The sequence below is a fragment of the Salvelinus fontinalis genome, chromosome 6 (assembly GCF_029448725.1).
Source record: "Salvelinus fontinalis isolate EN_2023a chromosome 6, ASM2944872v1, whole genome shotgun sequence".
NCBI classification, from domain to species: Eukaryota; Metazoa; Chordata; class Actinopteri; order Salmoniformes; family Salmonidae; genus Salvelinus; species Salvelinus fontinalis.
In genome coordinates this window covers 17,420,580-17,447,284 of record NC_074670.1, presented here as the reverse complement: position 1 = coordinate 17,447,284, position 26,705 = coordinate 17,420,580, and the positions used below count along the sequence as shown (strand labels likewise).

At 41.3% G+C, this 26,705-nt stretch overlaps 2 protein-coding genes across 3 annotated transcripts; one reads left to right on the top strand and one right to left on the bottom strand.

The window, feature by feature from the left end:
• Positions 1-1,240: 1,240 nt before the first annotated feature.
• On the bottom strand, positions 1,241-13,603 carry LOC129857211 (tumor necrosis factor receptor superfamily member 1A-like). Of its 2 annotated transcripts, none has more exons than XM_055925245.1 (10): positions 13,429-13,603; positions 12,516-12,629; positions 12,077-12,197; positions 10,415-10,501; positions 10,037-10,186; positions 9,756-9,840; positions 5,581-5,660; positions 5,222-5,403; positions 4,790-4,913; positions 1,241-3,217 (listed from the first exon to the last, which is right to left on the bottom strand). In XM_055925245.1, the coding sequence occupies exons 2-10, from the start codon at positions 12,579-12,581 to the stop codon at positions 2,928-2,930; spliced, it is 1,185 nt and encodes a 394-aa protein (XP_055781220.1). In that variant the 5' UTR covers positions 12,582-12,629; positions 13,429-13,603; the 3' UTR covers positions 1,241-2,927. The 2 variants fall into 2 exon arrangements, with proteins under 2 accessions (XP_055781220.1, XP_055781219.1); XM_055925244.1 differs by having other exon boundaries at positions 10,373-10,501; positions 13,429-13,601.
• Positions 13,604-19,301: 5,698 nt separating this feature from the next.
• Positions 19,302-26,465, top strand: LOC129856817 (tumor necrosis factor receptor superfamily member 6-like). Its single transcript, XM_055924525.1, has 6 exons — positions 19,302-19,316; positions 24,190-24,334; positions 24,412-24,543; positions 25,419-25,670; positions 25,864-25,980; positions 26,078-26,465. Exons 1-6 carry the CDS (start codon positions 19,302-19,304, stop codon positions 26,188-26,190), a joined length of 774 nt encoding a protein of 257 aa, XP_055780500.1. The 3' UTR covers positions 26,191-26,465.
• Positions 26,466-26,705: the final 240 nt, after the last annotated feature.

The following is a 26,705-nucleotide window of genomic DNA, read 5'->3' as shown; positions in this document are numbered from 1 at the left end:
CTCCTTCCCTCCCTCCCTTTCTCTTGCACCCCTGCCCTCTAACTGGCCTGACGAGAACAACTGGATTCCTAAAATAACTCATCTGCTCTACGGCCTAGTTAATGTGTAGCAGTGGTATTTCTTACGAGGGTGGCGCTGATTCATTTCTTTTGACTAAATGGTTTGTGTTGTTTCATGTCGATCAGTGATATCGATCATTCTGAGGAGGTAATAGTTCTACAGGAAGTGATCAAGTCCTCTGAAACCCTGTCTGAGGAGCCTCTACCTAGAGCGACGTGAAGAGCCCCGCTTATAAGGATTTTAAAACAGAGTGAGACATAGAATGGTAGTTGACTGAGGAATGAGGTGATTGAAAAAAAGGATAAATGTCAAATGACAGACAGATCAGCAGACATGTAGAGAGGACGTGGGAAGGGAAGTGGAAAATGTTCGAGGGATGTGGCGACAGGTGAAGAGAGAGGGAGGGAGAGGACAGGGTAATGATAAAAAGAGAGCCAAAGACAGAGAGGGAGCGTGAGGAGTATAATTTAATAAGTTAATGCTACGTCGAGGAATGCAGAGACTACATACCAGAAGTTATACACACCATTACACCGTCATACACACACACAGACCACACAGACAGACATGCAAGTAATGAGCAAGAAAACAAAGCTATACATAATGTATGCTGCAGTCATACACTGAATAGAACAGTAGCTAACACTTACAGTCATACACTGAATAGAACAGTAGCTAACATTTACAGTCATACACTGAATAGAACAGTAGCTAACACTTACAGTCATACACTGAATAGAACAGTAGCTAACACTTACAGTCATACACTGAATAGAACAGTAGCTAACACTTACAGTCATACACTGAATAGAACAGTAGCTAACACTTACAGTCATACACTGAATAGAACAGTAGCTAACACTTACAGTCATACACTGAATAGAACAGTAGCTAACACTTACAGTCATACACTGAATAGAACAGTAGCTAACACTTACAGTCATACACTGAATAGAACAGTAGCTAACACTTACAGTCATACACCGAATAGAACAGTAGCTAACACTTACAGTCATACACCGAATAGAACAGTAGCTAACACTTACAGTCATACACTGAATAGAACAGTAGCTAACACTTACAGTCATACACTGAATAGAACAGTAGCTAACACTTACAGTCATACACTGAATAGAACAGTAGCTAACACTTACAGTCATAATAACAACTGCATACCAGGTCACTTTTACAAGGGATTTTTTATTTTAAAAATATATACAATTGATCAACTTTGTTGAGCACGTCCCCCACCTTATTCAAAACAAATCAATGTCTGCATATATTGTATGTGATTTGAGAATAAAACTAGTTTGTCTTTAGTAAAATCACCAGTAACAATTCAATGTTAAAAAGTGCTGTAAAATATTATAAAATCCAATACATGGCATTTCACTGTACTTGTGCACCTGACATTAAAAACTAGAAACTTGAGTGCTATCTATCCATCGACCCATCCCTAGTTTCCATGTTAAGTCTCCCAGAGATCAGTCAGCCATGCAGAGTGACAGGTGTGTCCTCTGACTAAGTGATCCTGAATAATGGCAGCATGATGATGGGGCTTTAAGGAATGTCAATAACTCAGGGATAACACCTACAGAAGACCTGTCTGTTCCCTAACAGTACTGACACAACTATTACTGTACAGATATAAGAATCAATCACTTGTGGTAATCAAAAACCATGGCACAGAGACAACCTGGATGGGTGTGATTTTTAGAGGAGGAATGCACTGCACACTGAATAGTAAAGAAATATAACAGATTGATACATCCCTAACTTATTTTGTAAAACAAGAATATGTACATCAAGACAGTAGTAAAAGACAGCAAAACTACAGTAGTTTGATCTTCACGCCCAAGCAGAAACTTATCAAAGAACCATTCAAATATACAACATCCTCCTATGCAGCATTAATAACCATATAAAAACCACTTCAAAGACTTCAAATATGACATATAATGCTAATATATTTTTGATATGTTTGTGGTTGATTAATGCAAGATAGAGACAGGGAAGATAAAAGCTATACAGATTCCTATCTAAATATTAGCTTGAGTACTACTGCAACACTAGTAATTAATACATTTCACATTTACATTTTAGCCATCCTTATCCAGAGGGATTTACAGGAGCAAGTATGGTTAAGTGCCTTGCTTAATGGCACAGACCTATTTTTTTCACCTTATCAGCTCAGGGATTCGAACCAGCAACCTTTCAGTTACTGGCTATCTATCGCCACCTAATACTCAGTAATATAGAACTGTAATACTATAGATGGGTGTTAAATCTGTATTACCCTAAACACAGCGTTTAACTCAATTGTTAGTGTGGTTCTCGTACCTGTGTGTGGCACATTACAAGTTTGCCTGTTTTACAAACAGCACCTTCTAAAACTGCTTTTTATAAACATAAGATTCCTCATTGGTTCGAATGTGCAAAGAATATATATATATATATATATATATATATATATTTGAAAAACATATAAGAACAGTACGGTCGGTAATCAATAATCAGCCTCATTGCCAAAAGGTTATATAATACATTATGACATATTGTGAAAGCATGGCAACACTTCCACCTAGTCTATCAGATCTGGACCAGGTGGAACAACTACCATATTGCTTGCACTGTACCAATCCTATTCTCTCAGGACTACACAAGTGAGGTCAGGGACAAGGGGATGTGGCTGATCTTCTCTCTCTCCCCATTAGCACCTCACCCATCTCTCTCTCTCCCTCCCCTAATTATCCTATACATATGATGAATAGTCTTGGTCCCTCTCGGTTTCTCTTTTGAGTCGACATAGAGAAGAGAAACCTGTAAGGGTCCCCTACTTGGTCTATACAGTCTGCATCTCTCTCCCTCTACTGATCTCCATACATGGTCTCCAGCTCCTCTGCAGTCCCTCCCAGGTCCATGTCTCTCAGCTTATCCAGCAGATGGTACAGTAGAGGGCGTGCTAGCACCCCTCCCCCTCCCTGCGCACTTCCCTTAGCCCAGACCCTCAGCATCTGGTACTGGGCTTCCTTAGTGTCACGGAGGTGGTCATTCTCAGCCCTCTCTATCACTATGTCACTCACACCCAGCAAACGCACCAGCTCCTTCACATGGCGCGGGGGGACTTGGTCCAACACCGAGTAGATCAACTCAGAGACTGGAGGGAGAGAGGAACAGAGAGAGGTGATAGGAGGGGAGAGAGATTAAAATAGAGTCCAATATACACTACATGGCCACAAATATGTGCCACAAATATATGTGGACACCCCTTCAAATGAGTGGATTCGGCTATTTCAGCCACACCCGTTGCTGACAGGTGTATAAAATTGTGCACACGGCCATGCAATCTTCATAGACAAACATTGGCAGTAGAATGGCCTTACTGAAGAGCTCAGTGACTTTCACACTGTCATAGGATGCCACCTTTCCAACAAGTCAGGTCGTCAACTTTCTGCCCTGCTAGAGATGCCGAGGTCAACAGTAAGTGCTGTTATTGTGAAGTGGAAACATCTAGGAGCAACAACGGCTCAGCCGCAAAGTGATAGGCCACACAAGCTCACAACACGGGACCGCTGAGTGCTGAAGTGCGCAAAAATAGTCTGTTCTCGGTTGCAACACTCACTACCCAGTTCCGAACTGCCTCTGGAAGCAACATCAGCACAAGAACTGTTCGTCGGGAGCTTCATGAAATAGGTTTCCATGGCTGAGCAGCCGCACACAAGCCTAAGATCACAGTGCGCAATGCCAACCGCCGGCTGGACTGGTCTAAAGGTTGCCTCCATTGGACTCTGGAAACGCGTTCTCTGGAGAAATGAATCCCGCTTCACTATCTGGAAGTCCGATGGACGAATCTGGTTTTGGTCGATGCCAGGAGAACGCTACCTGACCAAATGCATAGTGCCAACTGTAAAGTTTGGTGGAGGAGGAATAATGGTCTGGGGCTGTTTCATGGTTCGGGCTAGTCCCCTTAGTTCCAGTGAAGGGAAATCTTAACTCGACAGCATATAATTACATTCTAGACGATTCTGTGCTTCCAGCTTTGTGGCAATAGTTAGGGGAAGCCCTTTCCTGTTTCACCATGATAAAGCCCCTGTGCACAAAGCGAGGTCCATACAGAAATGGTTTGTCGAGATCGGTGTGGAAGAACTTGACTGGCCTGCACAGAGCCCTGATCTCAACCCCATCAAACACCTTTGGGAGAAATTGGAACGCTGACTGCACGTCAGGCCTAATCGCCCAACATTAGTTCCCACCTCACTAATGCTCGTGGCTGAATGGAAGCAAGTCCCCACAAGCAATGTTCCAACATCTAGTGAAAAGCCTTTCCAGAAGAGTGGAGGCTGTTATAGCAGCAAAGGGGGGGACCAGCTCCATATTAATGCACATGATTTTGGAATGAGATGTTCGACGGGCAGGTGTCCACATACTTTTCTCCATGTAATGTATATAAAATAAAATAAATCACATTCCAACACACACACATACAGCTTTGTTTTCATGAATTCTCAGGACTTTTTGGAGAGTAAAAACATATTTCCTTTCAAAATCATAACCCTTAAACCTAACCAAACTCTAACCGTAAAAAAGGTCCTCACTTTCCAGAATTGTTCTTGTTGTCCTACCTTGTCAGGACATTCTGATGACTCGTCAGGACATTCTAGTCCGGACAAAATAGGTAAACATGTGCACCCACACACGTTGGCATGCACGCACGTGCACACACACTTACTCTTGATCTCCTTGGGGACACAGTCCGGTAGCTTGCTGAGGGGCTCCTGTTCACACTTACACACTGGGCTACATGAAGGAATACTCTGGTTGAGAACGTTCTCTGGGTCCTCTTGGATCAGCCTCTACAATCACAGAAAATGGAAAACATCAGAATTCTACTATATAGAACTGCATCCACTACCAGTACATCCTAAACCCGGGGAGTACAGTACAATCAATAAAGGAAATCCTATTGGTTTCCTCCCTGGCACTATGGTGCAAACAGTCTATAAATGCTCTTGGGTATTCAAAACAGTAGATGATTTGGTATCTATTTTTTCTCCATACAAGCCTTTTAGAGGTTTTTATCAGATTGGGTTTGTCCAGTCAGGTCAGAGGTGAAATGTGAGATGTCAGGGGTCAAAGGTGAGAGGTCAGAGATGTATCTCACCAGAGTAGACGTCTCAGAGACCTGAGAGGTGATCTCAGCAGAGGGAAAGGAGCTAGACCTCTTTGGTTTCCGTCGGACCACAAGTACGCCCATGATCCCCACAATCACCAGTAACAACACACAAACACAGCCGGACACAACCAACAGGTAGAGAGACCAAACACGCCATCCAGTATCTTTGGCTGGAAAGAGGGGAAAACATGCAGAGAATGAATACGTTCTGCAGCCCTTAGGGCAGAAATAGTCTAGTTCCAATATATTTAAGCAAAACAAAAAAAAGTTTCAAAGTATCTTGTGACCCACCAAATAAACAAACTATGTTTCTAGCCAGACCCAGCCACAAAGTATCAGAAACTCACGATGTGCACTGCCATCGAAATTGGGAGTGGGATGTGTGCCTAAAGAACACTCCTGCTGGCAGTCAGTAGTCAGCTCACAACTGGAGAGAAAATGCACACAGGAAATGGTATGTTATTGAAGAGGAAGTGGCCCGTTTGTGAAGAGGAAATGATTAATGTTGAGACATGTGAAGAACAGCTCTACAGAAGAACCATCCAGGCCATCCTGTTGCAGCATACCCCGCTCCAGAAAGTCAGAACACTGAAAGAGACCGTTACCAGCACTTTATCAGTGGCCACCACTGCCTATGGTCTTGATATATGGTTATATCCTGCCTGGTTGGCCCTGTCCGTGGTTATAGACCCCTACTGTCAGAGCCTTCAGTAATTATGCTGCAATAGTTTATGTGTCGGGGGGGCTAGGGTCAGTCTGTTATATCTGGAGTATTTCACCTGTCTTATCCGGTGTCCTGTGTGATTTTAAGTCTCCCACCCTCATATATAAATCTATGAAAAGCCAACTGACATTTACTCCTGAGGTGCTGACGTGTTGCACCCTCGACAACCACTGTATCATCTACGAACGTTTGAACATCTTGTCCATGTTCTGTTATAATCTCCACCCGGCACAGCCAGAAGAGGACTGGCCACTCCTCAGAGCCTGGTTCCTCTCTAGGTTTCTTCCTAGGTTCCTGCCTTTCTAGGGAGTTTTTCCTAGCCACCGTGCTTCTACATCTGCATTGCTTGCTGTTTGGGGTTTTAGGCTGGGTTTCTGTATAGCACTTTGTGACATCGGCTGATGTAAAAGGGGCTTTATAAATACAATTCATTGATTGATTGATTGATAAGCAGTAGATTAGGGTGAATCAGGTGTGTTAGTGCTGGGCTGGAACTAAAGCCTGGACACACAGACCTTCTCCTGTCAACCTTACATAGCAACAGACTGTATGTCTCTAGGACCAGGGTTGGTGTGACCACAAAACAGCTGACACGTCAAAATACTTCTTCCTTTTTAACTCACCCACGGGAAGAAGTTTGTTGCACAATGTTGCAGACAGATTCTATTAAACTTCCCATTTACAAGCAGAATGTTCATTTTTTGTTACTTTGTTTTTATTGAACAACACAATGATAATACAAATAAAGTAAAAGAACAAAAAAGGTCTGGCAGGTACAGCACCCATCATACAATTTTACAGTATGAAACCCATGTTCCCTCTCTCCTCTTTAGTTCTTAAAGCAAAGGTCATATTTCTTTAACAATATATATCCATTGTGTCACGGTGGGAAGGTCTTTTTGTAGCCATTTCCTAGTGACAGCCTTTTTACTGGCTGCCAGTAACACCTTCAACAGGTACTTTTCTCTATTGTGTAAATTATCAAACATTTCACCCAAATACAAAGAAATTAATGTTTGTTCTATGTCAAATGCAATTAAGTTTTCAATGTTAGATCTTATTTCTCCCTAGTAAATTTTGATTGCGGGGAAGGACCAAAAGACATGAGAGTGGTCCGCCCTCAATAGACCGCATTCTCTCCAACAAGGGTGTAGGGAGCCAGTCTGTTTGGATTTCAGTTTAGGTGTTATGAAGAAACGTATAACATTCTCTCCAACAAGTGTCTAGGGAGCCAGTCTGTTATGATTTCAGTTTAGGTGTTGAAACGTATAACATTCTCTCCAACAAGGGTGTAGGGAGCCAGTTTGTTTTGATTTCAGTTTAGGTGTTGAAACGTATAACATTCTTCCAACAGAATTCTCTCCATGATCTTGAGTTGGTGGAGCTTTGTTGAGTCTCTAATATGTTCAACCATGTTTCATCAGTTATTTCAATGTCAAGTTCTTCCTCCCATTTCTGTTTAATATACACTGCTCAAAAAAATAAAGGGAACACTTAAACAACACAATGTAACTCCAAGTCAATCACACTTCTGTGAAATCAAACTGTCCACTTAGGAAGCAACACTGATTGACAATAATTTCACATGCTGTTGTGCAAATGGAATAGACAAAAGGTGGAAATTATAGGCAATTAGCAAGACACCCCAAAAAAAGGAGTGATTCTGGGCCTCCCGGGTGGCGCAGTGGTCTAGAGCACTGCATCGCAGTGCTAACTGCGCCACCAGAGTCTCTGGGTTCGCCCCCAGGCTCTGTCGCAGCCGGCCGCGACCGGGAGGTCCGTGGGGCGACGCACAATTGGGCTAGCGTCGTCCGGGTAAGGGAGGGTTTGGCCGGTAGGGATTTCCTTGTCTCATCGCGCTCCAGCGACTCCTGTGGCGGGCTGGGCGCAGTGCGTGCTAACCAAGGGGGCCAGGTGCACGGTGTTTCCTCCGACACATTGGTGCGGCTGGCTTCCGGGTTGGAGGCGCGCTGTGTTAAAGAAGCAGTGCGGCTTGGTTGGGTTGTGCTTCGGAGGACGCATGACTTTCGACCTTCGTCTCTCCCGAGCCCGTACGGGAGTTGTAGCGATGAGACAAGATAGTAATTACTAGCGATTGGATACCACGAAAATTGGGGTGAAAAGGGGATAAAATTTATAAAAAAATAAAGGAGTGATTCTGCAGGTGGTGACCACAGACCACTTCTCAGTTCCTATGCTTCCTGGCTGATGTTTTGGTCACTTTTGAATGCTGGCGGTGCTCTCACTCTAGTGGTAGCATGAGACGGAGTCTACAACCCACACAAGTGGCTCAGGTAGTGCAGTTCATCCAGGATGGCACATCAAGGTTTGCTGTGTCTGTCAGCGTAGTGTCCAGAGCATGGAGGCGCTACCAGGAGACAGGCCAGTACATCAGGAGACGTGGAGGAGGCCGTAGGAGGGCAACAACCCAGCAGCAGGACCGCTACCTCCGCCTTTGTGCAAGGAGGTGCACTGCCAGAGCCCTGCAAAATGACCTCCAGCAGGCCACAAATGTGCCTATAATTTCCACCTTTTGTCTATTCCATTTGCACAACAGCATGTGAAATTTATTGTCAATCAGTGTTGCTTCCTAAGTGGACAGTTTGATTTCACAGAAGTGTGATTGACTTGGAGTTACGTTGTGTTGTTTAAGTGTTCCCTTTATTCTTTTGAGCAGTGTAGTTTGTAGAATGTTTCTTTGTCGATAGAATACCCAAAGTAAAGATTTGAAACAGTTTTTTTGTTACTCCCCAAGTTGTATGCGTTAGTGAATACTTGGATACATTTTGAGGATCAATCACTTTTATCTCCATTAAAAAAATAGTGTTGTACTTATATGTATCTGTAAAATTGATTTTGATCAATTGTGTTTATCTAAGCCATGTTTTTTTACTTAGGTCCTGGAAATTCTCCAGGATCTCATTCCTTATAATTGTACAAAATCATGTGATGCCTTTCTGCGTCAATTGTTTAAATCTGCTATCCTGAGTTGCAGGGATGAAGCTGGGGTCGTATGTGGGCCAACTCAGCAGTTTGATCTCTGTCTAAATTAATTTGCTTAACAAACCTAAACCATGTCTTAAGCGAGAAATTAATCCACTGATTTTGTCTATTGTATATTTCTGTTACCATGCCCTTATTAACCCAAACGGACTGTCTGGGTGTCTCTGTATGGGTGTCTCTGTATGGGCGTCTCTGTATGGGCGTCTCGGTATGGGTGTCTCGGTATGGGTGTCTCGGTATGGGTGTCTCGGTATGGGTGTCTCTGTCAAAGTAGTCTCAATGTCTTTCCATTTGGATTCGGATTCTGAATTGCACCAACAAACCAGAGGTCTCAATTGGGCTGACACAAAATAATCTTTTAGGTTTGGTAAGGCCATACAATTACCAACAAATAGTGGGGGTAATGTTGTATATCTAATTCTTGGTGTCTTACTGTTCCAGATAAACCTTGATATCCGTTTATCCCTAAACCGTTTACGTGGGATTTCTATGGGCAGTGATTGGAACAAATACAGTAACCTCGGCAGTTTGCTTGTTTCAATTCTACTACTAAGATCCAAGGGAAGTGAATTCCACCTGTCCAGGTCATCATAAATATTTTCTTGTTGATGTGATCGTAATTCATGTCATAAAGTTTGGGTGTATCTTTTGTTTGATTTACTCCAAGATATTTCATGGATGAAGAGGTATACTTACTCTTCAGCTCTTCCTGTGGGGTATAATTATATACTAGGGCTGAACCCAAGAGTTTTAACGGACAAAAGAGTGTCAGCTTGTTCACAAGCCAGTACTCACATTTTGCATGGACGACAGGCCTTGTTGTTCTTGTCTCGGAAGTAGAAGTCCTCACATTCACACACTCTGTCATTCTCTTGAGTACCTGTCAACAACAATATGTACACTCAGTACACACACAAACTTTGTCATACACACACACAAATAATACTACTAGTACTACAAGACAAAGGGTTGTCATTATTATGTAATAACCATTATACTGTGTAATCCATAAGTAAATACCAGGTTGGGTGGAAAAACGTGAAACATTATGAACCACACTAGCAAGACAAACTCACATGGTTGCGTTTCTCTCTCTCCAGGTCCACATGTCTTGCAAGTGAGGCACTCCCGTGTTCCCGAGTTTATTCTATTTTTGTAGAAGCCTTTTTTGCAGTGGCACATTGTGTTCTTACTCTTCTTGCATGATGACACCACTTCCTCATTGCCTACAGGTGTATGGAACAACACAGCCAAGGAGAACAGAATAGAGAGAAAGAGAGAGAAGACAAGAGACATTTGCTATCATACCACATTGAGACCATCTATAGTGATGCCATTTTATTCAATGTATTTGTAAATACTTGCACATTATTGTAAATCATTGAAAATGTTTCTAAATAATTGTACTGTACCAACACAGAGTGTACATCGGAGGCAGGTATTGGCATAGTTACTCTTCTCTCGGTACGTCTGGCCCTCTTCACAGGAGGCACATTTGCTATCCCCGCCGTCCTTAGTGCAGTGCTCCTCCAGCTTAAACCCTGGAGAACACAAGGCATACATACTAAGGGGGAGGCAATACAATCCAGCATATTTATTTACTGTAAAACCTGGTAATACGTCAGAGCTAAAACTAGGCTAGAGAGTGACAAATATAGTATACAGTATGTAGGGCCTACCGCGTGACAGATGACTGAACAGCCGTCTTTTATACACAAAAAGAGTAGAATCTTGAAATAAGATGTTTGTTTAAAGCTGGAATCCTTAAGTGGTGAAACTGCCACATCCATTTGGGATATTACAACAACAAAGAAGTTACTGCAAACATATGTTTTCCCCCTCTGACATCAATGCACAGGCACACACATCTCCCCCGCTGCACCGAGCGAGCCAATTGAAGCGCACGTAGCATTCTCTTTTGCCTTGCGCAACATTTGGTGATCAAGAAACAAGAGACCACTTGTGTGGCTGTTTTGTACGGAAATCTGGGAATATTTGGCCAATTAAACATTTGTGGTTCCTCTCAGGGGAAAAGGAAAATAGACTTTTAAAACAGGATTGAGTGAAGTAGCATCAAATATGTTGAATGAGCAACTAATGAGCATGGAGAGTTTGATGAAATGACCTTATATCTTTCACTCTAATACGGATGTTTACTTATTTTTTGTAGCTCTTCGTTAGACACACGCTTTTTGTAAACACCGGTAGGTAACTGTCCTCTCCAAGTTTAGCTGTAATTTAGCCTCGAAATTATTTTTAAAATGTGATTGGTTGACGATATAACATTGGCCTACATCTCTTCTTGCGCTGTGCAGAATATCAGATCTCAACAACATTCGAGAAGTGTTAAAAACGTCCATCAGCAGTTGAAACAATAAGAAAGCGTAAAAAAAGTTGAGGGATGGGGCTGGAGAAACGTAACCACTCTCAAATTCATAGACAGAGCTATGCAAGGACTGACCATCCATGATATCAGAATTATAGTTTTTTATCATGTTTTGAGACTATACAATATTTGTTAACATTTACTATGTTTACAAACATTGGAGTAAAACAAGCTTATATTTGGGGTTCTGATGGGGTACGACAGTTGAACTAAGCTCATGGGGCATTTCTAAGTTATATTCTTCAAAAATCAATGGGTACATATCATTAATTAAATCAAAAAATGAATGTAGTTACTGCAGATTTCCCCTTTATCACCCGCACCACATCCTTATGCTATAGTATATTGTCATAAGGGCAACTTCACTGCAAAAGAGACAGATTGGAATGTAAATTCTCATCAAATTAATAGGAAGTCAATAAAATAAAATAAAAATAAACCTTTTTCTAAATTAGTAGTGTTTAATTTGTTGATAAAATGAGGGACATAATTATTTGGTTGCGGGACATGGGACAAAGGGTAAAAATGAGGGACTGTCCCACACAATCTGGGACATGTAGATACCCTAGTTCTGGGGCGAACAGTGGCACTGCACTGTTCCCTTTAAAGAGGATTTGATCTTTAACTCAATGCATAGTGTATGGAAAAGTATAAGTTACACCCACATTACACTCTGGAATGGAAAGGCCCAGTAGTATAAGTGCAGTGTAATATAGTACAGAAGGCCTACCTTCATGGCACTTTCGACAGCATGTCCCGTTAGCATTGTGGTAATGACTCCCCTCAGGGCATTGAAACTCCTGGGTCCTAGGAGGTGGTGGTGCCGAGAGGGAGGGGTCTACTGACCAGCACTGCAACATTACATTACATTGTTGTTATAGAACAGATACAATCAAATACCAGTCATATGTAATTACTATTATATATTTTATAACTGATTGATAGGCTACTGTATAGGCCTATTCCTGAAATGATTGACTAATTTATTTACTGATTTAATAATGTATTAACACTGAATTGAATGGTGTGAATAATTGACAAATTTGATAGTTGATGGATTGGTGGGGGATAATTGATGTATTGCTGAGAAATAAGTACGACTAGATGGGGCATTATGTTATTGGTAGAGGACTCGGCATTATGCATCTGTTCATGTTAAAGTTTCTTACCAATACGAGCAGAGCGCAAACGTTCAGAATGCATTTTTCCTTCCATTTCCCTCTCAAGACGTCCATTCTTTCACACCACTCTCCTCACTAACACCATCTTTGAAAGAACAACACCTGCAGAAAGGAGAGATGGGGTAAAACGTGTGACAAAACTCACCTGCAGAAAGGAGAGATGGGGTAAAACGTGTGACAAAACTCACCTGCAGAAAGGAGAGATGGGGTAAAACGTGTGACAAAACTCTTCATAATGCTTTCACACATTAGGCCTACTTAACTTACCTTTTTTCTAGTGCAAAGAAAATGTTGTCAATATGAATCAGTATTTCACTGTGCAAAAATAACTTTTTTCTACCATGTCAAGGCTATATAGATATGAACTTTGTTTGATTTAAAACACATAGCCTAGCTAGCGTTATAACGTAACTCTCGGAAAATAATTGACATAGCCTATCGGGTCTAGGCTATGAATTAATTTATTTTAGAATGTAACCTTTGTTTATCTAGGCAAGTCAGTTAAGAACAAATTCTTATTTACGACGGCCAAACACGGCCGCTCTATGGGACTCCCAATCACGGCCAGTTGTGATACAGCCTGGATTCGAACCAGAGCTTCGGTAGTGACACCTCTAGCGCTGAGATGCAGTGCCTCAGACCGCTGCGCCACTCGGGAACCCATTTATGGCGAGGTAAATTATTTTCCGGGACTTACGTTATAGCTGGGCTATGCATTTTAATTAATACAAAGTCCATATCTAGATCAAGATTAAACTCCACTTAAACCACAATAAAAAACCGAGAAAACGTATTTAGTTTCGATTTCACTGTAGCGTACACCCACTGCTTTTAGCCGCAGAAGTCCGATATTATCAATCTCTTTTCCCAAAACTATAGGCGGAGAGTTACCGTCACTTACCTTTATCAAAACCGCTCCTACATGACAAATGGCGATGCAGTCGAGTCTCCAAAATTAAAATGTAATTTGTAGTAAGGCTTTAAGAAATGCATTCAAATCTCAAAAGATACGCCAGGGTATTAAATCGCGAGTTCTAGTGAGGGGGCGGACTCAAACGGGAAAATGGAAACGTCATTGTTTCAAGGAAGTCTGAATTGCAGGGCGTAATACAGGTTACGCCATGGGTAGTATGATAAAGGCTTATAATACTCGATTGAGCAATAGAAGGCTGTGCGCCTATGGGTCACAAGAGACATTTCCCAAGTGTATAAAAACAACAATTGAAACACCTGCAGGGTGCTAGGGGGATTGTTTATTTTATCGGGATGTAGCATAATGCTAAATACGCATTCCCCCTCTGCCTATCGGAGCAACAGGTGAGAGGGGGGTATGTTGAGCGATTTGTTACATTCATTATCACTACGTCAAGGAAATATAGTATATAACAAAGATATCTACGTAAATTTTAGGGAGTTGTGTGTCCCTGGAAATAATCAGAATTCATGTAAACAACCCTTTTGAAAACATAGCTTGTCTCTTGGCACAATTTACCCCGGGTATGGAGTAAATTGAGTACGGGAACAGGGTAGCCTAAGCATAGCGAAACAAGGCATTTTTCATCTTTTAAACTTGACTAATCACTCAAATGCGAGGTGTCTTCAAAATACTATTCATATTATGCATAAAACAGACTAAATGTAATCATCATTTGTATGGGATGTGTTGATTAGACATTGGCTCAACTTGCCCCTCGCCCAATCAGAATCACCGTTATTCGCCAAGTACATTTACTCATACTCAGAATTTAACTTGGTGAGATGGTGCTTCTAGTGATAGACAACATTTAGAGACAGACAGCAGAGTTTAAACAAAGTTTACATACATTATATATACACAATAATAATGGTACAATTTACACCAAAGAAACCATTTTGACTATATTTGCCCACACACCTACAAGGGTGCACTTTCATGCTAGGTTTAGGACCTCCTATTGTGGCTTATAGAGATCCCAACTGATGTATAAAACCAGTGGAGGCTGCTGAGGGGCTCATAATAATGGCTGGAACGAATGGAATAAAAAATGGAAACCATGCGTTTGATGTACTTGATACCATTCCACTGATTCCAGTCCAGCTGTTACCACGAGCCCGTCCTCCCCAAATAAGATGCCACCAACCTCCTTTGTATAAAAGTTTTAAAACTATCTACTTTAAAACTAACCTACAACTAGCATCATGAAACCTATATCACAATAAATGTATTTGACTTTGTGAAAATCCGTTTTTTGGACCTAACTTGCTTGCTGCTTTTTCCATGTGGTTTCTTCCTTCACAGACTCTATGAAATGATGACCTCTTCCTAAATATTTGGTCACATAATTCATTTTGTGTATGGTTTCCTAGAAACAACTAACCCTTTGGCTCAACTTACCCCACTCTCCCATATATATATAGAGAGAGAGATATTTTAAATCTGCCTTATCTTTCTGTTACCTGTGTTTATCTGATTGCTCAGCAGTGCAGTGAGAAGTACTTCCTTTCTTCAGAACCCACTTCCTTCTCAAAGCGCTCCCCCCCACCCCCACCCCACTCCTCTACTGGCTGTTATACACTGAACAAAAATATAAACGCAACATACAACAATTCAATTCATTACAGTTCATAAGGAAATCAATGAAAATAAATTCATTAGGCCCTGATCTATGGATTTCACATGACTGGGAATACAGATATGCATCTGTTGGTCACAGATACCTTAAAAAAAGGTAGGGTTGTGGATCAGAAATCCAGTCAGTGTCTGGTGTGACCACCATTTGCCTCATGCCACGGAACACATCTCCTTCACATAGAGTTGATCAGGCTGTTGATTGTGGTCTGTGGAATGTTGTCCCACTCCTCTTCAATGGCTGTGCGAAGTTGCTGGATATTGGCGGGAACTGGAACCCACTGTTGTACACGTCGATCCAGAGCATCCCAAACATGCTCAATGGGTGACATGTCTGGTGGGTATGCAGGCCATGGAGAAACTGGGTCATTTTCAGCTTCCAGGAATTGTGTACAGATTCTTGTGACATGGGGCCCTTGCATTATCATGCTGAAACATGAAGTGATGGCTGCGGATAAATGGCACGACAATGGGCCTCAGGATCTCGTCACGGTATCTCTGTTTATTCAAATGGCCATCTATAAAATGCAGGTGTGTTTATTGTCCGTAGCTTATGCCTTCCCGTAACTCCACTATGGGGCACTCTGTTCACAACGTTGACATCTGCAAACCGTTCTCTCACACGACGCCATACACCTGTTCTGCCACCTGCCCAGTACAGTTGAAACCAGGATTAATCCGTGAAGAGCACACTTTTCCAGTAGGTTATGACGCCGAACTGCAGTCTAGTCAAGACCCTGGTGAGGACAACGAGCACGCAGATGAGCTTCCCTGAGACGGTTTCTGACAGTTTGTGCAGAAATTCTTCGGTTATGCAAACCCACAGTTTCGTCAGCTGTCCGGGTGGCTGGTCTCAGACGATCCCGCAGGTGAAGAAGAAGGATGTGGAAATGCTCACTAACAGGGATGTAAACAAATGTGTGCTCAAAATTTGAGAGAAATACATGTTTTGTGCAGATGAAACATTTCTGGGATCTTTTATTTCAGCTCATGAAACATGGAACCAACACTTAATATGTTGTGATTATATTTTTGTTCAGTCTAGTTACAACACTTTAGGAGTTCATCTAAATAATCTAAAATTACTTAGTTTTAACTTAATTAATTAGTATTGAGAGATGCACCAACCAACAGTAAAGACTGCTGATTGTAATTGCAACATGTGTACGCCCTCTAGAGTCTGTTCTGTGTACTAGATGTCATCCAACTACAGTACATCATCAAGAAACAAAATGTATGTTTGTCGTGGGCAAAGAAACTCAAAAGGGGTGATTATACTAATTAATACAAATGTTGATCCAATTGTGCAACCAGATCCGCAAGGATGATGGATTATTTTAAATATGCTATTGGACCAAAAACAGATCTGGCTGATTAATCTATATGGGCCAAATAATGATGATCCACACTTTTTCGAAAATATATATAATAATCTTTTGAGCTCACAAGCAATGAAATAATATATTATTATGGTGGGAGAATATAATACGGTTTTAAGTACCTCAATGGATTGTAAAGGAAATCACTCTACAAACTATCACCCTCAAGCATTAAGGAGATCACAAATATCATGGATACATTAGAACTAGTGGATGTATTGAGGTTGAAAAACCCTGACCTAGTGAGATATACACGGAGGAGGCTTAATCAAGCTAGCCGTCTTGATTACTTCCTAGTCTCGTTCTTGCTGGCATCAAACGTTTAAAAAGTATTAATAGGAGACTGAATGCGATTGGACCACCATCTAATTGGCCTCCATATAACTCTTACAGAATTTCCACATGGATATTGGAAATTTAATCAAAGCCTGTTCGATGACAATTTGTTCTTAACTACGACAAAATAATTCATAATTGACTTTTTTTTGTACAACATACAGTGGGGCAAACAAGTATTTAGTCAGCCACCAATTGTGCAAGTTCTCCCACTTAAAAAAATGAGAGAGGCCTGTAATTTTCATCATAGGTACACTTCAACTATGACAGACAAAATGAGAAAAAAATCCAGAAAATCACATTGTAGGATTTTTAATGAATTTATTTGCAAATTATGGTGGAAAATAAGTATTTGGTCAATAACAAAAGTTTATCTCAATACTTTGTTATATTTGTTTGTTGGCAATGACAGAGGTCAAACGTTTTCTGTAAGTCTTCACAAGGTTTTCACACACTGTTGCTGGTATTTTGGCCCATTCCTCCATGCAGATCTCCTCTAGAGCAGTGATGTTTTGGGGCTGTTGCTGGGCAACACGGACATTCAACTCCCTCCAAAGATTTTCTATGGGGTTGAGATCTGGAGACTGGCTAGGCCACTCCAGGACCTTGAAATGCTTCTTACGAAGCCACTCCTTCGTTGCCCGGGCGGTGTGTTTGGGATCATTGTCATGCTGAAAGACCCAGCCACGTTTCATCTTCAATGCCCTTGCTGATGGAAGGAGGTTTTCACTCAAAATCTCACGATACATGGCCCCATTCATTCTTTCCTTTACACGGATCAGTCCTGGTCCCTTTGCAGAAAAACATCCCCAAAGCATGATGTTTCCACCCCCATGCTTCACAGTAGGTATGCTGTTCTTTGGATGCAACTCAGCATTCTTTGTCCTCCAAACACGACGAGTTGAGTTTTTACCAAAAAGTTATATTTTTGTTTCATCTGACCATATGACATTCTCCCAATCTTCTTCTGGATCATCCAAATGCTCTCTAGCAAACTTCAGACGGGCCTGGACATGTACTGGCTTAAGCAGGGGGACACGTCTGGCACTTCAGGATTTGAGTCCCTGGCGGCGTAGTGTGTTACTGATAGTAGGCTTTGTTACTTTGGTCCCAACTCTCTGCAGGTCATTCACTAGGTCCCCCCGTGTGGTTCTGGGATTTTTGCTCACCGTTCTTGTGATCATTTTAACCCCACGGGGTGAGATCTTGCGTGGAGCCCCAGATCGAGGGAGATTATCAGTGGTCTTGTATGTCTTCCATTTCCTAATAATTGCTCCCACAGTTGATCTCTTCAAACCAAGCTGCTTACCTATTGCAGATTCAGTCTTCCCAGCCTGGTGCAGGTCTACAATTTTGTTTCTGGTGTCCTTTGACAGCTCTTTGGTCTTGGCCATAGTGGAGTTTGGAATGTGACTGTTTGAGGTTGTGGACAGGTGTCTTTTATACTGATAACAAGTTCAAACAGGTGCCATTAATACAGGTAACAAGTGGAGGACAGAGGAGCCTCTTAAAGAAGAAGTTACAGGTCTGTGAGAGCCAGAAATCTTGCTTGTTTGTAGGTGACCAAATATTTATTTTCCACCATAATTTGCAAATAAATTCATTAAAAATCCTACAATGTGATTTTCTGGATTTTTTTCTCATTTTGTCTGTCATAGTTGAAGTGTACCTATGATGAAAATTACAGGCCTCTCATCTTTTTAAGTGGGAGAACTTGCACAATTGGTGGCTGACTAAATACTTTTTTGCCCCACTGTAGGTACAGCAGATCCCCTTATTATATGGGACACTTTCAAATGTACTTTTAGAGGCCATTCTATACAATACTCATCATTAAAACAAAAGGAGGTTTGGTCAAAAGAGATTAGACTAATAAAGGAAATTGAGGAAGTAACAGCGCAGGTAGATGTTAATGGAAACTGTACTATAGAGGCACAAAATAGGTTAGAGGGAAAACAAAAAGAATTGGAGGTACTTATTCAAGAACGATCAAGTGCAATGTATTACAAAAATAAAGCGAATTGGATGGAAAATGGTGAAAAATGCACATTTTTCTTGAATCTTCAACATAGAAATTCTACCAAAAATAATTCACAGAAACTCGTTACAAATGATGGAGTTAGCCATGATTCACCAAATGATATGCTTAAAATATTTTACTTTCTCTTTCAAAATATGTTGTCTCTTCAGTCTCCTCCATTTCCACTGAATGATGTTAAGGATTAGTAAGGATTTCTCTAAGGATTTCTTTCCTAATAATAATGTAAAATTAACAAATTTACAGAAAGACCTGTGTGAAGGTCAACTTACAGAAGAGGAACTTTGAGGCAATAAAATCTTTTCAGTCTGGAAAAACACCATGGCTTGACGGTATACCAGTAGAGGTATATCAGACCTTTTTTGATGTACTCAAAGATCCATTATTTGCATGTTTTAATTACTCTTATACAAATGGTAGACTTTCAGGTACGGACAGGTTTTTTACATGGACGATATATTGGAGATAATATACGACAATTACTTGAAACAATTGAACATTAGGAAACATCAAAGATATCAGGCCTGGTCTTCATAGCAGATTTTGAAAAGGCGTTTGATAAAGTACGACTAGAATTTATATATAAATGCCTGGATTACTTTAATTGTGGTGAATCTCTTATGCAATGGGTTAAAGTTATGTACAGCAACCCCAGCTGTTAAATAGTAAATAATGGTTACTTCTCAGAAAGTAGTGAGCTTTTAAGAGAAGTAGAACAAGGCTGTCCGCTGTCTTCATATCTATTTATTATGTCCATTGAAATGCTAGCTATTAAAATTAGATCCAACAAGAACATCAAGGGGTTAGAAATCCAGGGGATAAAAACAAGTGTCAATGTATGCCGATGACTCTAGTTTTATCTAAAGTCCACAATCTGGATCCCTGCACAGTCTCATTGAAGATCTTGATCACTTTTCTAGCCTCTCTGGACTAAAACTCAATTATGACAAGTGTACCATAGTACATATTGTATCGTTAAAAGACACAGTGTTTACACTACCTTGTAGTTTACCAATAAAATGGGGAGATGGTGAAGAAGACATACTTGGTATTCACATCAACAAAATATAAATGAACTTACCACAATTAATTTCAATAGAAAGTTAGCAAAAATAGATAAGATTCTGCAACCATGGAGAGGTAAATACTTGTCTATTTAAGGAAAAAACACATTGATTAACTCTTTGGTCCCATCACAGTTTACTTACTTACTAATGGCACTGCCTACTCCAGATGACCCATTTTATTTGGAATGCTAAACCAGACAAAATTAAACGTGCATTTTTATATAATGAATATGAGTTTGGGGGCCTAAAATGCTTAAATATTAAAGCTTTAAACCGCTCGCTAGAAGCTTCACTCATACATAAATGATACTTAAACCCAAAATGGTTCTCCAGTAGATTATTAACAAAGGCTCATCCTTTGTTCAAAAATGGCCTTTTTGCCTTTATACAGATTACAACTTGTCATTTCCTACTAATTGAAAATGAAATTTTGTTTAAAGTATTGCCCTTTCTTTAACAATCCATACAAAGCTGGTTACAATTTCAGTTTTATCCTCCAGAAAATATAGAACAAATATTTGTCACGACTTCCACCGAAGGTGGTTCCTCTCCCTGTTCAGGCGGTGCTCGGCCGTCGGCTTCGCCGGCCTACTAGCCATCACCGATCCATGTTTCCTTTTCCGTTTGTTTTGTCTTTGGTTCTTTCACACATGGTTTTCATTTGCTTTCATTTCTGTGTGTATATTTACCCTGTTTCCCCGCTTAGGTTTGTGCGGGATTATTTTTCTTGTTGCTTGTGGAGGCTTTCCTCAGTGTATTTCGCGTGTGGTTATTATAGTAAGGTGCGTTATGGTTTTGCGCCTTACGGGAGAACTGTTAGTTCCCATTGTTTTTGGGTATTGTACTGTACCGTGTTTTTGGACTTGCCCTGATTAAAAGATATACGCTACACTGACATTTCTGCTCTCCTGCGTTTGACTCCTCACCTACCTTCAGTGCGTAAACGCAACAATATTACAACAAATGTTATGGTTAAATTCAAATATACTGATTAATAAAAAAACATTCTTTATCAATTAAAAAAAGGTATTATATTTGTTAATGATATCATGAATAGAAACAGAGATATATGGGAATATCTGCTCAATCCAAATTTACAACCAACTGATTGCAGCACTACCACAGAAATGGAGGAGGCAAGTGGAAAAGGGAGAAGGTAGAGAACTTGTTTGCCTGCCATATATTAAAGATACAAATAGGCTGAAAGGAACTGGCATAAATAGAAAAATATACCAGTTTCATCTGAGGACAAACATGTTGACAGCTGCACCATACAGGTTGCAAAATAAATGGGAGGAGCTTTTCGATGTACCAATTCCATGGCACATGGTTTATAACTGGTACAAAAAACTACACTTGATTCAACACTGCTTTTTGTTCTATGTTGCTCTGTCTGTATGCTACGTCTTGCTTGTCCTATGTTGCTCTGTCTGTATGCTATGTCTTGCTTGTCCTATGTTGCTCTGCGTGTGCTCACTGCTCAATGATTGTTTATATTGTAATTGTTTTTAATAACCTGCCCAGGGACTGCGGTTGAAAATTAACCGGCTGGCTAAAACCGGCACTTTTACTGAAACTATTATTAATGTGCACTGTCCCTGTAAAAATAAAATAAACTCAACTCAATAAACACTGAGTTTTTTCAATTTAAATTATATAATTTTTTTGCCACCGACAGAATGCTATATATATGTGGCATACAACAATCTCAGCTCTGTAGTGCTCTGCTGCGAAGAGACAATCAATAGATCATTTATTCTGGTATTGCCCCTATGTAGCTTGTTTCTGGTCACAGGTTCAGGAATGGTTAAAAAAAATCACAACATGCATTAAAATGAACCTTACAAATAGCAGTGTTGGGCGATTTGGAAAGACATAGTCAGTCAATAAATAATATTATAATACTCATAGAAAAGGTTTTCATCTTTAGCTCACAATCTGTGGATAATATATGATTAGAAAGGTTAAAACATGTTGCCAAACATCACAGCACAATTGAAAAATACATGGCACATGGAAAGCAAACGAGGGTGGTCTATGGTGATAGGTGGGATGGGCTGAGAGTGGCTGAGGGGTGGGATTAAAGAGTTTATGTTTGGCAATGTCTAACTGTTATGTGACTGCTTTATATAAAAGTACCATGTATGTAAAATGTATATGTAAAATGTATGTGTATGTAGCAAAAAAGCTGTAAAAAAAACAGATTTGTCCTCCGAAGAGGGTTAAAAATGTTTTTTTTTTTTTAAATAATAATAAAGAAACGAAATGTACCCTTCAGCCAATGGTAAACATATAAGAAAACGCTGGAGGAACATTAATGAGAATCAGTCACAAACAAAATGTTTGTTTCTGCAGACTCTGAGGCTCAGCCCAGTCATTTCTGTTTGTTACAGTAATCTGTGTACGCTGTATGAGTAGTGAATGCTCAGAGGCCTGAGGCGAAGGTGGAGGGAGATGTGTAGAGGGTCGTCCCTGCCGCTGCTCCCTGGGCTGTAACAGTTCACCCAGGGTCATGTGATGTGGCCTGGCTTCTGTGAAAATCCAGGTTGAGTTGAGAAGGAGCAGACCACAGAGTCAATGAAACCACGTGACCTCTGACTGAGAGACACGGCTGCATATAGTTGAACCACACACTCACCACACAGGCGCAGACACATTCACGAGACACACGTGCACTCACACACGCAGGTACACACTAAACATGATAGGCAAAATATGACATTCAGTTAACCCACAAGAGTCAATGTAGCTCAAAAGACTTGTTGTGTACATGTCCGTAAAGAATGTCAATGTCATTTCTCTCAGTCTGATCTGAGTATGTTTGACTGGACGGTGAATTTAAATAAGAACGGCTGCTGCTTACAGTGAAGAAAATGACTGGTCCTCAGATGAGTGTAATGTAGTCCTATTCACTCTGAAGTTACCTTGTCATCAAAACAACAGAGCGAGCGAGAGAGAGAGGCAGACGACATAAGAGAGTCTTAAAGATTGTTTTGGAACCTAATATCACCGTTTTTGATGAAAGAGAGACAGACGACGGACAAACGGCAGTGGAAAGAAAGGGGGAGGAAGATGGGCAAGTTTAGGGTTTTAAGCGGCACAGTGGTTCAGAGTGAACTAGGGGGGTCGTCATAGAGAGAAAGAGAGATAGGAGTCTTTTGAAATGGCAGTTTCCCTTATGACTCATCTTTTGAATAATACTCTGACACACTGTGATCCCCAGTTCAGTCACACAGTCAGAGGGTCCAGAGTCACATCTATCTCATTCTCTCATCCTCTCTGAAACACGGTAAGTCAGACTCTACACTTCCCTACTGAAACAAGTTTTGTTCAGGTCTGTCGTTAAGAGTCCTGGGCTTGCTTGATGTATCTATAATGGTATACAGTTGGATGTGTTTGTGTCGTCGGTTTTGTTACCGCTTTGTTTTTCAATGTCAGCATGTTGGTGTTTTGTCTGGAGTCAGTATCATGTATTCTACTTTAGGTGGTCTCTTGTTTCTCATGTCCTTGAAACAGTCCCTTATAGTTGCTGTTAGGGGCCTACGATAATGTCCTGCCATTGCAATGCTTTATCTCTTGATAATGTATTGTTGGATGATAGCTTTATGAATGCAGTAAACACTGAGTATACAAAACATTAGGAACATCTGCTCTTTCCATGACAGACTGACCAGGTGAATCCAGGTGAAAGCTATGACCCCTTATTGATGTCACCTGTTAAATCCACTTCAATCAGTGTAGATGAAGAGGAGACAGGTTACAGAAGGATTTTTAAGCCTTGAGACATTGATTGTGTATGTGTGCTATTCAGAGGGTGAATGGGCAAGACGAAATATTTAAGTGCCTTTAAATGGGTTGCCAGGTGCCTTTAAATAGGTGCCAGGTGCACCAGTTTGAGTGTGTCAAGAACTACAATGCTGCTGGGTTTTTCACACTCAACAGTTTCCCGAGTGTATCAAAAATGGTCCACCACCCAAAGGACATCCAGCGAACTTGACAACTGTGGAAAGCATTGGAGTCAACATGGGCCAGCACCCTGTGGAACGCTCTCGACACCTTGTAGTGTCCACGCCCCGACAAATTGAGGCTGTTCTGAGGGCAAAAGTGGATGCAACTCAATATTAGGGAGGTGTTCCTAATGTTTTGTACACTCAGTGTATGTCAATGTTCTGAAGTTCATGTAAAATGTGTTAAATATTGACTGTCTTCCTCTTTTTCTCTTCATTCCTCTCAGATGCATCTCTTCTGGTGGATCACCCACATCTTTCTATCCCTCCCTTCTCTCCTCTCTCTTGTCCAATCCCTCACGTGCGACGAGGAGAGACAGTATGTTTGGCCACTGCCTGTAAGCAAATGGTGCTGCAACAAGTGTCCACCAGGTAAGTCATTTGAAAAATACTTTTATCAGGTGTGTGTGTGTGTGTGCACGTATAATTTAATTTGTTACCCTTTACAGGTCAGCATATGGTGAGACGCTGCACCGGTCAGAACAGCCCTACCCAGTGTGCTGACTGCACCAGCGGCTACTATTCAGACAGCTACAACTTCGACGGAAGCTGCAAACCCTGCGACGGCTGCAGCATGAGTGGTGAGTGTGTGTGGGTGTCTACACATTTCCAGCAACCTATGATTGGCACTGATGCTTGTCTTGTTGTCTGTCTAAAACTGTTACTCACCTGTTTTTCTAAGTCATAGTTACGAAGGACTTTACAGATGAAAACACATAGCCTGCTAGGGATTTCCCCCTTCACTGTACCATGGTGGGACACAGTCAGAGAGAGAGGGGGAAGGGGAGAGGGGCACTGAGAAACACTGACTCACCCACCCAGGAGTAGAGGAGGGTTGGGAGGCCTGCAGAGCAGAAGGGATGGCATGTCTACCAAGTAATGTCAAGGATATCAGTGATGATGGGGGGGACAGTGGGAGGGGTTAGTGGTAGACAGATATCATCTCACCGGTGGAAGTAACCGTTTACTTTAGAGATAAACATCGGAAAGTGCAGCTGACAGAACATTTTCATTACATGTTGTCATCGAGTGTAGCGGGGGACAAAAATAGAGATTAACTATTTTTTAAACAGAGGGTAAACACAGAGGTGAGAGGTTTGAGGGTAGCCACAGACTCAGTGAACACGTTAACTGAACACGTTAATTTCACTCTAGTGAAATGGCTGCTGTGTGTGTGTGTGTGTGTGTGTGTGTGTGTGTGTGTGTGTGTGTGTGTGTGTGTGTGTGTGTGTGTGTGTGTGTAGGGTGGGGTCAGACGGTAATATACACTTCAGTTCGTTGTGAGTCAAAACCTGATTCAACAAGGTCCTATGAGTCATTTTGAAGATGAGCCATTTTCTCATATTCAGGCATGATTTCAGATTGTGTTTGACTACGTGACAAAAACACTGTCAAAGTCAGTATACATGAAGGCACACAGACAAATAGACCACCTATGACTTGTGTTCCGTTACAGTGCTGCAGTATGTATCTCGCTGTTCCACCAAGCAGAATGATGTGTGCAGCTGTAAACCAGGCTACCGCTGCAGAGGCAGTGGCACCTGTCTGGACTGTGAGGAGATCCCCAGCCCGAACACACCCAAACTCATACCGACACCTCCCATCATGCCAGCTACAGTGTCAAACCACTCGGTGCCTGGTATCTCTAATCATAGACCTAAACCTGTCACCAAACCTGCTACTGGGCCCAACACAAAACCAAACCAAGGTAAACTACAATACAATGGATACAAATTATGAAAATGGCCTGAAAGTGTTCAAAGTGACATGTAAAAATGCCATGAGAGCTACATAGTTCTCTCTCACAAAACCCCAAACCTTATACAATGCCGGTGTTCATGTGTTTTATGGCCCTGACCTCTCTCTCTCTACTCCCCTCTCTCTCTTACACACACAAACAGATGATAGCAAGTGGCTCCCGGTGTGTGTGTCTGCAGTGTGTGTGTGTCTACTGCTCACCTGCCTTGTTGCCATCTCAAAGCTCAAACCTGTTCTGCGATGGATTGGTTCAACAAACAGTAAGTCCACGTCACTGTTGATCTGTCCTGTAGTTCTATTGAACACAATACATATGCACGCACATTTGACCTAACCCTCATCTTATTGGTCCATCAGGCTTCTGGTCTCCCAAAAAGACAACTCCAGCCAATCAGAGCACAGTGGAGGAGGAAGTGCCCATGCCGGTCCAGGAAGTGTGTGGAAAGCCAGAGCTGCTACTGGACGTATGATGGAGGAAGTCAGTGTCAAAGGAGAGGATAAGAACTCACAATGGGACAGCGAGCTGGGAGACAGACTACCTCACATTCCCATTGAAGTTAAACTAACCTGAAGGCTAGACAGGCTGCTGTATTGTTTTAATGCAGTGGCTTCCGTATCTAGGACTTTCAGAAAGGACAAGAAAATAGGACAAAAAGACACTTTGAAGTATGAAGACATAGGTTAAAGATGAGAGGGAGTGGGAGTCTGTGACCGAGAAAGAGCGGAGAGTAACTGGAAGAGTGTGAACGAGACAGACAGACACACAATCATTTGTGTGCTGAATACATGTACTGTACATGTTTATGTTGAAGATGTTTTACACCTTCATTACAATTATGCTTTTTGCTGTATCTATGCTTTATGCTAGTGTTAACTCTTACATAGAGTGGCTGTTTAAAACATACAGTGCTGTATTTTAAATAAAGAACAGAATCACAAATGTTACAGGCCTACTGTAATGTCATACAATCGCCCCATCACCTGT